Here is a 13,128-nt window from a genome sequence, read left to right on the forward strand (position 1 = left end):
GATTCACTGCAGTCCACAGAGCAAACATTGCCTTGGTCAGCGCAGGTAACAGGCACACATTAAACTCCTCATCTCAGTGTTTATTGCTGGTCAATGAACTATGTAGTGTTAATTTAGCAAGAAGATCTACTAGGCTTCATCTTTTAACTCTGGCAGTGTGTTTTAGGAACTGATGAGGCCTCTCAGGGCATTTCTTTAGCACATTGTAATGCTTCATAGAACTGAGAGATTTTGCATCATTGAAAAAGAAGAAATATACTGTAGGTTAACCAGGCTGTTTACCTGCCAATGTAAGGGGGGACTTCACAGCGTTTTGCAGCCTGGTTTTCAGTGTTTGATGTGCTGAGTGTTCCCTGTATCTTTGGAGAGATGCTTCCATGTCCCTGTATCTGTTAGAGTTCTATTTGGAGGTGGTGCTCATCCTTCCATCTGACAAAAGTCACAGTTTCTTCATAGCCAGTTCTCCAACCTTGAATGCAGGCTTTCCTGGTTTGTTGGTGATTTCTGTTCCCCAGAATTGCCTTTGCCTCCTTCTTGGCTTGTGGGCACACATGGCACAATGGGGAAAGGTTGGGGACAGGACTGAAAAAAACATCACTCTCTTAGTGTACAGTGCTATCGGCCCTTAATTTTAGAATTGGCTGCTATTGCCCTGCAGGGACTCTTGATTAATTAAGGTTCAAATAGTTAGGTAATGCTGTCTCAGTGTATATCCCTGATGCTGTGCTGTTTATTCATGTCAGGTATTCATAAGACAGTTGACATTTTCTTCCTTAAAGATCTCTAAGGTAAATTACAGGCATTTTACTTCTCTGACCTTTTCCTTTACATGAAAACTTTTGTTTTGACCATTTTTTTTGTGAATATAATGTTAGAACGGATGTAATTGGAGAGACGCAGTTGTTCTAGCCTGTATAGTTTGGCTATTACCTGTTATGATCCTCTAATGCTGGTATTTATAACAGATTATCTCTTACCAAACTACTTTAAATTGAAAGAAAAAGCCAGACTGTTTCACTAAATGATTTTGGTGAATCACCTTTTCCCTTCCTTTCCCTGAATACTACACTTGCTTTCCTAACACATTCATTTTTTGACTGAGTCTGAGAGAGATGGCTTGCTCTATTAATATATTTCTGGAGTTCTCCTGTTATGAATAGCTTTTTATGGCTTTAATGTACTTTTTGAAAATTCCTCCATTATTGATCTAGATATTATCCCAGCAGGAGTCAAAACCACAAGACAATTGTGTGGGGATAATTTCTTACTACAGTAGCATTTTATTCTGAAAGCCTGCTGTGTGGTGTTTGCTTTGATGGATGACCCACTGTTTAAAATGCGTGTTACACATTGGCTTGCTAATTAAATGCCTTAAGGAGTGCCGGTACCCATTCAGTCTCAGAATATTTGTGGAATTTCTGTTGTTTTATTTCTTGCTTACTTTCTTAATGTTTACTGCTTTCTGTTTTCTGACTTCGTAGAGAAGAATGGGAGTAATGGCAAAAAATCTAATTACTTTCTACCCTCACTCAAGAGTTTCAGCTCAGGTCAGAGGCAAGACAGTGTGGGTTCTTGGTTTCCGGACTAGGTCTGCCAGATGGGTGGATGAGGAGGAGAAGAGGTGGGTTTTGCATTTCAGAAGGGAGTGAGAAGACCACTCACCTCGAATTTGAGAGATATGAATTTGGATCCCCCTCTCCTCCTGAAGGACCATCTCCCACGTCTCAGAAGCGGACCAAAATTACCAAGCTTTGAGGTGCTCTCAGACTTATCTGTTGAAGTGCCCATGCTTGAAGCATTTTACTGGGAGGGAGAATGTGAAACCGTTCATAGTTGAAGGAAGGGGATAAAGTTATTCTCCTAATCTCTGAGCTGTTAAATTGAAAGAGCAGCCAAGGAGAGGGACAAGAACTTCTGCACACCTCTAGGAAATGTTTCCAGAGTATAATCCCCGTTCACCTTGTTGTTGTGGTTTTTGTTTTTCTTTTTTTTTTTTTTTTTTTTTTTTTTTGTGGAGCAGGTATGAATCAGAAATGGCATATTTGCTTCTAAGGCCAAACATGGAATTTCCTCTTCTCAGAAAGATTTGGGCTTTCTGTTCTAGACAGAAGGTTGTGTAGAGAATTATAGAATGGCTTGGGTTGGAAGGGACCTTTAAAGATCATCTAGTCTAACCTCCTCCCCCCCTGCCCCGATCCAGTTGCTCAAAGCCCTATGCAACCTGACTTTGAACACTTCAAATAATAAGGCATCCACAACTTCTCAGGGCAACCTCTTCCAGTGTCTCACCACTTCATAGTAAAGAATTTCTTCCTTATCCGATCTTAATCTACCCTCTTTCTGTGTAAAACCCCATCACGGCAGGCCCTGGTAAAAAGTTTCTCTCCATCTGTGTGCTGTAAGCACACATTGCTGGCTCCTGTCGTTTTTCATCCACCAGTTTCCCCAAGTCCTTCTCTGCAGGGCTGCTCTCAAACAATTCATCCCCCAGTATGTACTGATATTGGGAATTCCCCCAACCCAGGTGCAGGACCTTGTACTTGGCCTTGTTGAACTTCATGAGGTTCACATTGACCCACCTCTCAAGCCTGTCCAGGTCCCTCTGGGTGGCATCCCTTCCCTCAAGTGTATCAACTGGGCTTGGTGTAATCTGCAGACTTGGTGAGGGTGCACTCGGTTCCACTATCTATCAGATAGTCCATCCAGCAAATCCATATCTCAATAATTTAGAGACAGGGATGTTGTGTGGGACCATGTCAAAGGCCTTACAGAAGTCAGGTTAGATGACATCTGTTGCTCTTCCCTCATCCACCGAGGCAGTCACTCCATCATAGGCAGCCACCAGATTAGTCAGGCAGGGTTTGCCCTTTGTGAAGCCATATTGATGAAGGTATAATCAGCTTCCTGTCAACCATATGCCTTGACATTGACATATCTTCCAGGAAGATCTGTTCCATGATCTTACTGGTCACAGAGGTGAGGCTGACTGATTGACAGTTCCCAGGGTCCTTTCTACCCTTTTAAAGAATGGATGTGAAGTTCCCCTTTTCCTGGTCACTGGGGGCTTCACCTGACTGCCATGACTTTTCAAGTATGATGGAGAATGGCTTAGCAACTACATCAGCCCATTCCCTGGGATGCATCCTATCAAGTCCCATGGACTTGTGTATGTTCAGGTCCCTCAGAGAGTCTCAAACCTGATTGCCTCCTACAACGGGTAGGACTGCATTCCTTCAGTCCCTGCCTCGAGATTCAGAGACTCGTGAGATGTGGGAGAAGAAATTGCCAGTGAAAACTGAGGCAAAAAAGTTGTTGGGTACGTCAGCCTTCTCCATGTCACTTGTCACCAGGTTCTATGTCTCATTTATCAGACAGGAATGAAAACATCAATTCGTCTAAACCAAGCATAGCGTTTTCTATTGTCCTGGTTTGAGGTAAAACAGAACAATTTTTTGTTCATTAATTTTACTTTTTAGCGAGGCCTCTTCTAACTAGATGAATTCTGAAACTAAGAGCATATTGTGCAGAAACTAGTCACTTTCAGAGTGGTAAGAGCTATGTTTATAGTTCGTGCTAAGGAGTGGTATGTAGAGAGGCTCTTGCTTATACTTACTGCTATAGCAACCAAGGTCAGCTCACTTTGTTATTTGCCCCACTGAAGGGTTGGAAGTAGAAAAGTGTAGAGGGCTTGCACCTGTGGGGTGGAGCGGACAGGGCAGGTTACCCAAAACTGACCAACAGGGTATCCCATCCTGTCTGCCCCATGCTCAGTATAAAAGCTGAGGAATCAAAGGGTCAGCTCTCTCTTTCTTCAGTGGCCGACGTTCAAGGAGGAGGACTCTGTTCATCTGCCTTTGATCCCCATCTGTGCGTTCCTGAATCCAGGTCCCGTCTGTCGCTGAGTCCAGTCTGGGACTTTCCCGGTGCCTGCTGGTGACGTGATTGTCACCCTGGGATCTTGATAAGGTTTTGTATATATATTTCAATATCTTATTATTTTACTAATATTTTCATTAAAGTAGTTTAGTTTTTTCTAAACTCATAAATCTCTTTATCTCTCTCTCCTCTCCTTGAAGAGAGAGGTGCGGTAGAGCATCTGTCATTGGTCTGTGTCCGGTCCGACCCAAAGCACTTCATCTGTTAAGCACAGTAATTAATACAGTTTTTAAAAATTCGAGTTGGAGATCAAATTTGAAAAAGTAGTGGCCCTCTTGAGAACAAACCTGCAGGTTTGAGGATGAACAAGCATGTGGCCCTGTTTGGGCAGGGGGGTGTACAAGATGATCTCCAGAGGTCCCTTCCAATCTCGATCATTCTGTGAAACCTTTAAACCCCAAGTAGCTGTGTTTGCAAAGGAAGTAATTCTGTTTTCATTACTGACATCAGCTGTCTGGAAGCACAACTTGTTTTCTTTTACTGTAACTGCTCCTTGCTTATTTGAAAGAGACGGAGGTAGAATTTAGCTTTTTGTGTTCCTAAAGCAAGGCCTGGCGTCAGATGCATTAGGAGGAGGAAGGTCCCTGGTTTTCTTCTGAAAGGGCTTGCAGAACACATTCAAGGCCAAATCGTGATGTTATTTTCCCTGTCCCCCTGCACATGTAATTATCTGTGTCATTCCACCCAGAAAGCTCTCACTGATGCCTTCAAGTAGAGAAAAGTGGCCTGAGTTCTAAATAGAGACTTCAATGGTGCAGAGAAGGAATCTGTGGTCTGAACCAAGAAGATTATTTTATTCTCATTAATGAACCTTGCTTTAGCCCATGGAGTAAGTGTGTAGGATCAGATGAATTAAAACTAATAAAAGCAGGCAGGAAATGAGGGAACGCGTCTCCTCTCAGTTGCCGTTGGGACAGTTTAGCCCAAACAGGGGATTTGGAGATTCCTAGGAGCTTGTGGGGCTGGTCGTGCACACTCAAGCTCTCAGGGATGGGTGATAGGGTCATGGTGTCACTCTTATCTCCATGAAACTCCTTTCCTCCCCAGCACCCTCCCTTTGAGGGCAATGCTAACTGCTGTCCTTTCCTCCTCCTCCTCCTGCGTAGAAGGAAGTTGCTGTTCATCAGGTCTGTGCTGTGCTTTTCTGTAATTTCTCTCACCTGTGTTTTCATGGAAGCTATTGGAATATCCCAGACACTCCATGGATAATTGCATTTGGTGGTTAACTTCTTCAAGTAAAGGCAACTGGTTTCTCAGTTCAGGATGGGATGAGAAACAGTCAAGTCCACTCCATCAGATGCTGATTTATACAGGGTTTCTTGTTTTATTAAGTTCAGTGCTGCAGTACTCAGAAGTAGAAACTGTCTCTTGCACATGCACTGGAGATGAAGGGGGAAAAAAAGAAAAAGAAAGGAGAGAGAGGCACATTTTGGGAGGTAGAGGGGGAGGAATTTATTCTAATCCCTCTGAAATTATTTTCTTGCTGAAAACTGTTAGATCTGGATGGACTAAGCCAGCTGAGTTACCAAGACAACCTATCCTATTCTGAAGATGACCACGTATCTGTTGATTCAAGAACAACAATTGAGAGCAGGGGCACTGGGCAGCATAAAGGGCCTAGGATGGAGTCCAGCACTGCTGATGGCGTTAGCCAGCAAGCCACAGAAGGACGTTTGGAAATGGAGACAGCATTTACCAGCCAGGGATTTGAAGTAAACAATGCTACTGACAGCTCATCGGCCTGGAGCCCTGAGGTATGGTGAATTGTCTTTTATTATACATGGTGTAAGCTTTTGAAGGATATTGGGGGCCAGTAATGTTAGGGGAGAACCGAAGGGAAAACTTGATCAGCACAGCACAAGATAACGGTACTCCTGTGTGCATGAACATACACCTCTAGCTATGCGTTTCCTCTTTTTCTTGTATTTTACCCCTTGCTACTAACACTCATTCAGAGAAGCTGCTTTATTGCTTGATTTCTGACTGCAATCTTTGAACTGAAATTGGAGCCATTAGCTGCCTGACAGCATTTGCTGTCATTTAGCAATGGCCCCGGGCTTTGTTACTGGCTATATGTGCAGGGTGTGTTTCTAGGGAGATGGTGTGTGGTCACTGCATCAGATCCACGCCTCTTTTTCCAGGTGGTTTCTGTGGCTTAGACAATGGGAAGCATCTGGAAAGCTGGGGGCAACTGGTGGGGGTGGCCGGTGACTTGGCCAAGTGACCATCACTCTGGTCCCCATTGACACCAGGCATCCATCCAGGGAAGAAGAGAGCCTGAGAGCTCCTCTGCTTTCTCTTAGTTCTGTACCTTTATTTTGAAGCCTCAACAAAACATTACAGATTTTAAAGCATTATAAACACCTGATGACTTAGCATCCCCCTTTTCTCTTACAATCTTTCTGCATGATGCATTGGTTTTCAGCATTATTTTACCACAAGATTAAATTTCTGAAAAAATATCAGCTTGCATCAGACATATTAAAAGAACAGCACAAAGGTCACATCTTCTGCCTGAGTTAAAAGAGACCGTTCTTCAGCTGTGGAAATTAATACCTCCATCACACTCTGAGCAGCAAGGCTTTGAGGGAAGGGTTCCTTTCATCAGAGCATGCTGCCTGCAGCCAGTTAAAAAGATGGAAAGCAGTTCCTCGGTGCATGTGCTCCAGCCCTAAGGGGGGTTTTGAACAGCATTTTGGTTTGCTGCATAAACCAGTCCCACAAAATACTACACAACACATGGGAACTCTGCGTGGCGGCAGCCCTGCCCTCTCTGCTGTGTACCTCTGACACGCACTGTTTGACTGCCCATCTGAGGCTCATTTCTCCTTTTCCACTTTTGATGTACATCGCCGTGGTTCACATGTGTCACTATGTCTCCAGTGTCCTCTTATATTTCTTTGGAATATGTCTCTCGTTTTGCTCCTGGTATCTACATTTTAAAAACGCAAAGAATGGTTATAGCGTCAGGGGGCAGATATGCCCAAGTCCCAGTTTATCTGCTACAAGCAGCTTCTCATCCAAAGGTATTGTGTGGATTAATGAAAGACTTTTTATTGCAGGAACTAAATGTTCTGAAATGCCAGAAATGTCCAAGCGCTATTATGTTCCCCTCAAAGGAACTCTCTTTAGAGACAAAAATGATAATTTTATGCCCCTGCAGCGGAACCACAAGTACCATTTCAAGCCTTGTCCATAATTAGCTGCTCTTTCAGGTTTCTCTGGCAGAAATGGACTTATTTCACCTGGTGAAGTAGATATTGGCTGTCCTGAGCAACTAGGTTAGACATACAGTATCAATCGGTATACTTCGCTTGACATCTCAACAACTGTGCTGAGAGAAGGGAAAGAAAGAAATTCAGACAAAGTATCTAAAACCCACACTTTTCTTGGATTCCCGTTTAATTGTCTGTATAACCAATACATTCAAAAAGGGCGCATAGCCTCAGCTGAGCTCTGAAAGCCAAGGGGAATTCTGTCAATGACTTCCACAGAAGAAAGACTGAGTGTCTGTAAGCTTTGTGTGCTGGAAACCTCTCCAGGGGTGAGTCCCAGATAGCACAGTGCTCTCTGAAAGGGCCAGCCCATGGGGTCTCTAAAGCTTAGCTGTCCATGGAAAGGTCACTGCCGCAGAGTTTGACATTTCTCTTTCCCTCTCTGCCTCCAGTTCACGCAGTTTTCTCTGCAGTGGATGTGGCCACAGCTATAGTAGCACAACTTGAGATTTCCTGAAATCCAAATCCTTTCTAGCTGTCCTGTCAAAAACCAGATAGCTCACCTTCAGTCTGCCCTGCATGCTGCCAGGAGATGCTCAGTCCTGTTGGGGCAGGAAAGTGCCTCTTGGATCTTTGTACCTGTGGGCTTATGATGACACACAAGAGTTTGCATTCTCCAGCTCAGGCATGTAGATGAAAGCAACGTTATGTCACAAGCACAGTTGTCTCCACACTTTAGCAGCAGTTCTCAAATGTGCCTTGATTCTGTCTTTTCAATAGCAAATACACAGATGAAAGTGGGGAGGGATGAACGTGTGGAGGGAAACATGAATCAAGCTCAATCGCTTGCATTTCATTTTTAAATATTATTTCATCAACCAGACAGAAATAACTTAACAGCTACAGAGAGACACTTAACATTTGCATAACGTCACGTTCTCTCCAGGCAACCTGGCCTGCCTTGCGTTTTTGTCTTTGCAGCCTGCTGTTCATACAGAAAGGCATTTTTATGGGCAACCAAGTCATTTTGCGTGCTGTCCAAGCTCTGATTTTTCTCTCTTTGACATTACTTCTGCAAGACGTATGACAGCAGGTCTCCATCACTAATGGGCACACATGGGCTTTTGTATTCACGTGCACAAATCCCTTAAACACTTCTGAAAATATGAAAAGCAGGATCTTCACACATGATGGCAGATGAATCCGAGCACTTGAAAAGTAGATTGACAGGAAGGAGATATAAATTTTGAGGTTTGTCCGAGGTCTAGTTTGAGACATGTAGCACCCTAGACACTTCTGAAGGGAATTACGTCAGAAGTCCTACGGCCTATCATCTGTACTTTAAACAATAAGATTCCTATGTTGAAAAGAAGTGTTACTTGAAATGCGAAAGAAGATAAATGTTTGAGGAGGAGGGTGACTCAGACTGCTAGTGACAGGCCTTAATTCACCTTCTGGCTATTAACTGAAAATCTTTCCCTAGTACAGTGTATACTCATGTTTAAATACAAACCATTGATCACTATAGCAACCCCTTTATCACATGAAGCACATTCTACCTCTAAGATAAAAAAGCACTTTTGAACAGAAACGCACACACCCACTCGTCAAAAGGTAAGGTGAACATCCATTTTTTTTATCTTGTTTTATCAAGATGATTTTTGTTTTAAAAGTAGGTAAAAGATTGTGTGTGAATTGGTCTGCACATGTTTTGATTGTTTATTTTGAATTTTTATTCTGAAAGTATTAGTATCGAAACTGAACAGGAGGAACAGATGCTTCTTTTGGGAGATTTAAAAAGAGAATAAAGAAGCAGTATGTATTTAATCAGACTGTTTTTCTCGATTATCATTGCTTTAGCTGTAGGAAGAGTATTGAATTATAGGGTAGCATCTAGAAATGGAATTTTCATTCTACAAGGAATTCTGACATGGTGATTTCCCCTCCCATCAAGTTGAACACAGTGCTTATTTTTTTTAATTTCCAACAGATCAAAATATCCAAAAAATCAGCAGGTTTGACTGAATTGTTTGATTTCGGTCATGTAAAAAAAATCCATTCTGAAAAAATTCCAGTATGTGTTCAAAGTATAGGTTAAGTTGGTTTTTTTTAATCAAATCAAATAAAACAAATGTATTAATGCCTCAAAATTGACATGAATTAAATTAAAAAAAACCAAAAACTTTCATTTAGTTTTTCCCTATGTAGAATTTTTGCAAATTAAGTGTCTCCTGCAGCACACTTAAATATTGATTAAATTTTTTGTTGGAAATGTTTCAACAAGTGCTGTTGCTTACTAGATTGTATGGGGAGTATAACACAAAATCAGGCAGTTAACTAGCACTGGCTTTTCAAGAAACAGTGGGATCCTTATTTTGCAGAGCAACTGCCTACGCTTACAAGCACAAGTGAGAAGAATATTTTTTTTTAAATAGAGTTGGGATCGCGGAGGCAGTTGAACTCCAATGGAGGTTTTACTTCTTGCTTCTCTTTGCAGGAACATGATGAAGTGAGCAGTGTACCAGCTCATCATGGTGCTCATGATCCCATCTGTAAATGTGGTGATTTAGATGTCGTCTTCAACTATAAAGCCTCAAGTCAAAAGCTAGTAGTTACTATCTTGGAGGCCAGGGATATCCCAGACAAAGACCGCGGTGGTGTGAACACCTGGAAAGTGCACATAGTCCTGATGCCTAGCAAGAAACAGAGGGGTAAGACAAGTGTTCAGAGAGGACCCGTCCCTATTTTCAAGGATAAAATTACCTTCAGTAAGCTGGAGCCAGAGGAGTTAAGCAGCCACGCCATTCGTTTCCGCCTCTATGCGGTGCACAAGATGATTGGAGAGAAGATGATGGGAGAGCAGTTGTTCTACCTGAGCAACATCAGCCAGGAAGGGGAAATGAGGGTGACGTTGGTCTTGGAGCCAAGGAGTAATTTGAGCGTAAGTTTGATGAAAGAAATATGGAGTCCATAAAGTTGTTCACCTGGTGAATGGGGACCAGCTGTACCTGATATCTTTCATTCAGGGCTGTTAGAATGCAATGGGTGGATCTGTCCTTCTGTCACTTAAAAAGTTATCAGTAAGGGAAAGCAAGGGGCATGTCTTCCCTACACAAAGCTGTGCCTTATTAACAAAGGCTGAGCTAGCAAACTTACACAAAATCACGTGGATGTACTACATCTACACAAGTCATCAAATGCTGTGCCGTGCAGAAATAGTAGGTTGGTCCTGGAACCACCAAGGCTAATTATGTCTTAATATTGACAAGGACAGTAGTTCTTGTGCACTGTTATGTTGGTGGACCTGTACTACTGCCAGTACAAGAGCTACCTCATTTGTCACTAGCTACTAGCTTGTGGATCTCTGCATTGTGCAGTTTCCATGTCACCAGAATGCTTAGTGATGTTCCTTTTCATGACAGATGGAAGTGGAGAGGTGGGTCATGTGAGGAAGAACTGACTGTGCTGCTTCATAATCTCCCATGCACATCACAGTTGTATCCAGCTCTGGCTATGCCAATCAATTTGTGTAGATGAGCCCTGTCATGACTCATTGTCTACAAAAAGCTTGGTGAGAGGTTGTGTGCACAAGATGAATAAAGCATCATACTCCGGGTGAAGAGAGGGTAGAGAGAGCATCACCTTAGTGAGGAAAGAAAGTAAGAAAATACACAATACATGACCAAAAAAACCCAAGCTGCAAAGTGCGTTCCATCCAAAAGTCATTGTCAAGGAGATTTACTGTGCATTTCATGTAGTAGGATGTGTGCTTATCTCAGAGGCTTTGATCTATAGTAGTGACAACACATTACACGGAGTTCCTCATCTTTAAAGAAAAAGTTCAGAGATGTGTTTTTGTAAAAGTGGTGCTCTGATTCTTCTGGTGCCCCATCATAATTCATTCTTAGTCATTGTCATCTCTTAAGAGAGATCTTACTAAACAAGGCTACAAGATATAAATTAAGGGAGGGTGGTGGTGAATGTCCTGATGAGACTTTCAGTGCTCTTTCCCTGCAGAGTGCAGACTCTCAGCTTAGTCTGTCAGCAGTCTCTCACAGTGATAGCGCTTCTTCAACACAGTCCCTGTCGCATGGAGGGGTGCCAGAGCTGCTCGTGGGATTGTCGTACAATGCCACTACGGGGCGGCTGTCAGTGGAGATGATCAAAGGCAGTCATTTCCGAAACCTCGCAATTAATAGGCCACCTGGTAAGTACTTTCACTGCTATTAAATAACACCATTGAGTCAAAATTTGCTTTTTATTTTCTTCCTCAAGATATTCAATTATGTCATGTCTGAGCTGTGTTTCCTTGCAGAGTATCTGATCGAAAATTAAAAGCATTATTTCAAGTACGTCTGCTGGTAAATTTTACAGTGTAATTGGAGGCAATCACATGAAGACACAGCTGACAGGACAGTAATACCTGAGTGTCTCTTTTATTGCATATACCTTTACAACATCTGATTATGGCAAAAGTGCTATTATACCCAAAGCACAGAGTACTTCTCAGCAGATCCATAAAAAGAAAGGAGCTCTTTTCAAGTGATTATATGTTACCACGTGACCTACAGAAGCCCTGCCTAGTGCCATTATGTGTTTCCCAGGCCTGTATTTTCTTGCTTGTGCTGCTGAGCGCTGGGTGACCTGGTACTTTGGGCCCTTTGGGGGTCCTGCTGCTGTGATTTCTCCTCTGCCGCACAAGAAGATCTTCTGCAGAGGGAAGATTTGATAGTTGTTCTTCTGGGTCGCAACAGTTGAGTTCCCGTCCTCCAATACCTAAAGGAAAAAATGGAAATTGTTTTACAGTAGGTTTAGGTAGTGCTTGAGCTGTAGTTAGTCCTTGAAAAGGAGAGTGGATGGACAGTGCTAATGTCCATCATGTAGATGAGGTCATGCAGCCATAGTGCCTGGTGTTATCTGCTTTGCTGCTGGGGTGCCTCATTCATGGGTTGAACCGCAGTGCTATATTCATCTCGTATTGTCCTTTTGTCTCCTCCTGTCTGAAACCAGCAGCTAATGGCAATGTGAAATAACATTTTTTGTTTGTTAGTGTTTTTGCTTTTTGTGGTGTTGTTGCCTGCCTGTCAAAGGTAATAATAACCTTTGACAGTTCCTTGCATTCACTGGATTTGACATAGTGTGTCCAACTTGCGAAATGCTAAGATGCTGGGCTCTCTGTCCCTGCACTAGCAAAATATTTATGTGATATTTCAGTGTATGGACACAGAAACTTACATTTCCACTAAACTATACTTTAGTATGTTACTGAAATAATCTGTGTCTTCTGTCAGTCCCTTGAGAATTAAGGGCAAGTCTATGCAACAGTAAAACACGTGACACCAGTCTGTGTAGCCCTAGCTAGTCTTGTGTTAGCTGCGGCAGCATCGGTCTCCATGTGAGTTACTTAAACACATGTTCTTCTTTGCATGTACATGTTTTATTAAAAGATTTCAAGTTAGGTCCTTTTTAGTAGTTTAAAGCAAAGTTAGACAAGAGTTTTACCACACACTCTAGCAAGCAAGCTCGCCGGTGTTCATTTATGCTGCAGTGTAGCTACATTCTAAAATTTTATTCTCAGAAATGAAATTAAAGTAGTCCCAATATGGGTCCGTGTTAATTTTCTGCAGTTTTTTCTGGCATGTTTTCATGTATCTACCTGTGGTCTTGGAGTTTTGTCTCTTAGCTGCCTGAAGATGTGGATTATGCAGCACTTCTGTTTTTAAATCAGGCCCCGCACAAGTTATCTTGTATCTGGCTGGGTCGGGCATATGTACTGCCCACTCTTTTCCCATAAATGAAATGTCTTCACTGCATAGAACTCAAATAATTGCCTTCCAGCTTACTACCTGCAATATCATGACCAAATTGCTGTCATTTTTTGGTATTCTTTCAACAAATATCTTGCAGGGTGCGTGTTGCATAGCTCCATGTGTTGCAGTAAGCTGAGCAACCCTATAACTCATTGTGAGAGCTGGGG

General features: G+C 42.5%; 1 protein-coding gene across 6 annotated transcripts in view; it reads left to right on the forward strand.

Annotated features, from left to right (window-relative positions):
* Positions 1–13,128, forward strand: part of SYT16 (synaptotagmin 16) — a 118,282-nt gene that overhangs the window by 84,322 nt on the left and 20,832 nt on the right. For all 6 annotated transcript variants that reach the window (XM_074583709.1, XM_074583713.1, XM_074583714.1 and 3 more), the window contains 3 exons: positions 5,434–5,690; positions 9,649–10,092; positions 11,169–11,358. In XM_074583709.1, coding sequence (XP_074439810.1) covers positions 5,434–5,690; positions 9,649–10,092; positions 11,169–11,358 — 891 coding nt within the window. The remainder of the gene's footprint in view (positions 1–5,433; positions 5,691–9,648; positions 10,093–11,168; positions 11,359–13,128) is intronic.

Source organism: Larus michahellis, chromosome 4, assembly GCF_964199755.1.
Source record: "Larus michahellis chromosome 4, bLarMic1.1, whole genome shotgun sequence".
Classification (NCBI taxonomy): domain Eukaryota; kingdom Metazoa; phylum Chordata; class Aves; order Charadriiformes; family Laridae; genus Larus; species Larus michahellis.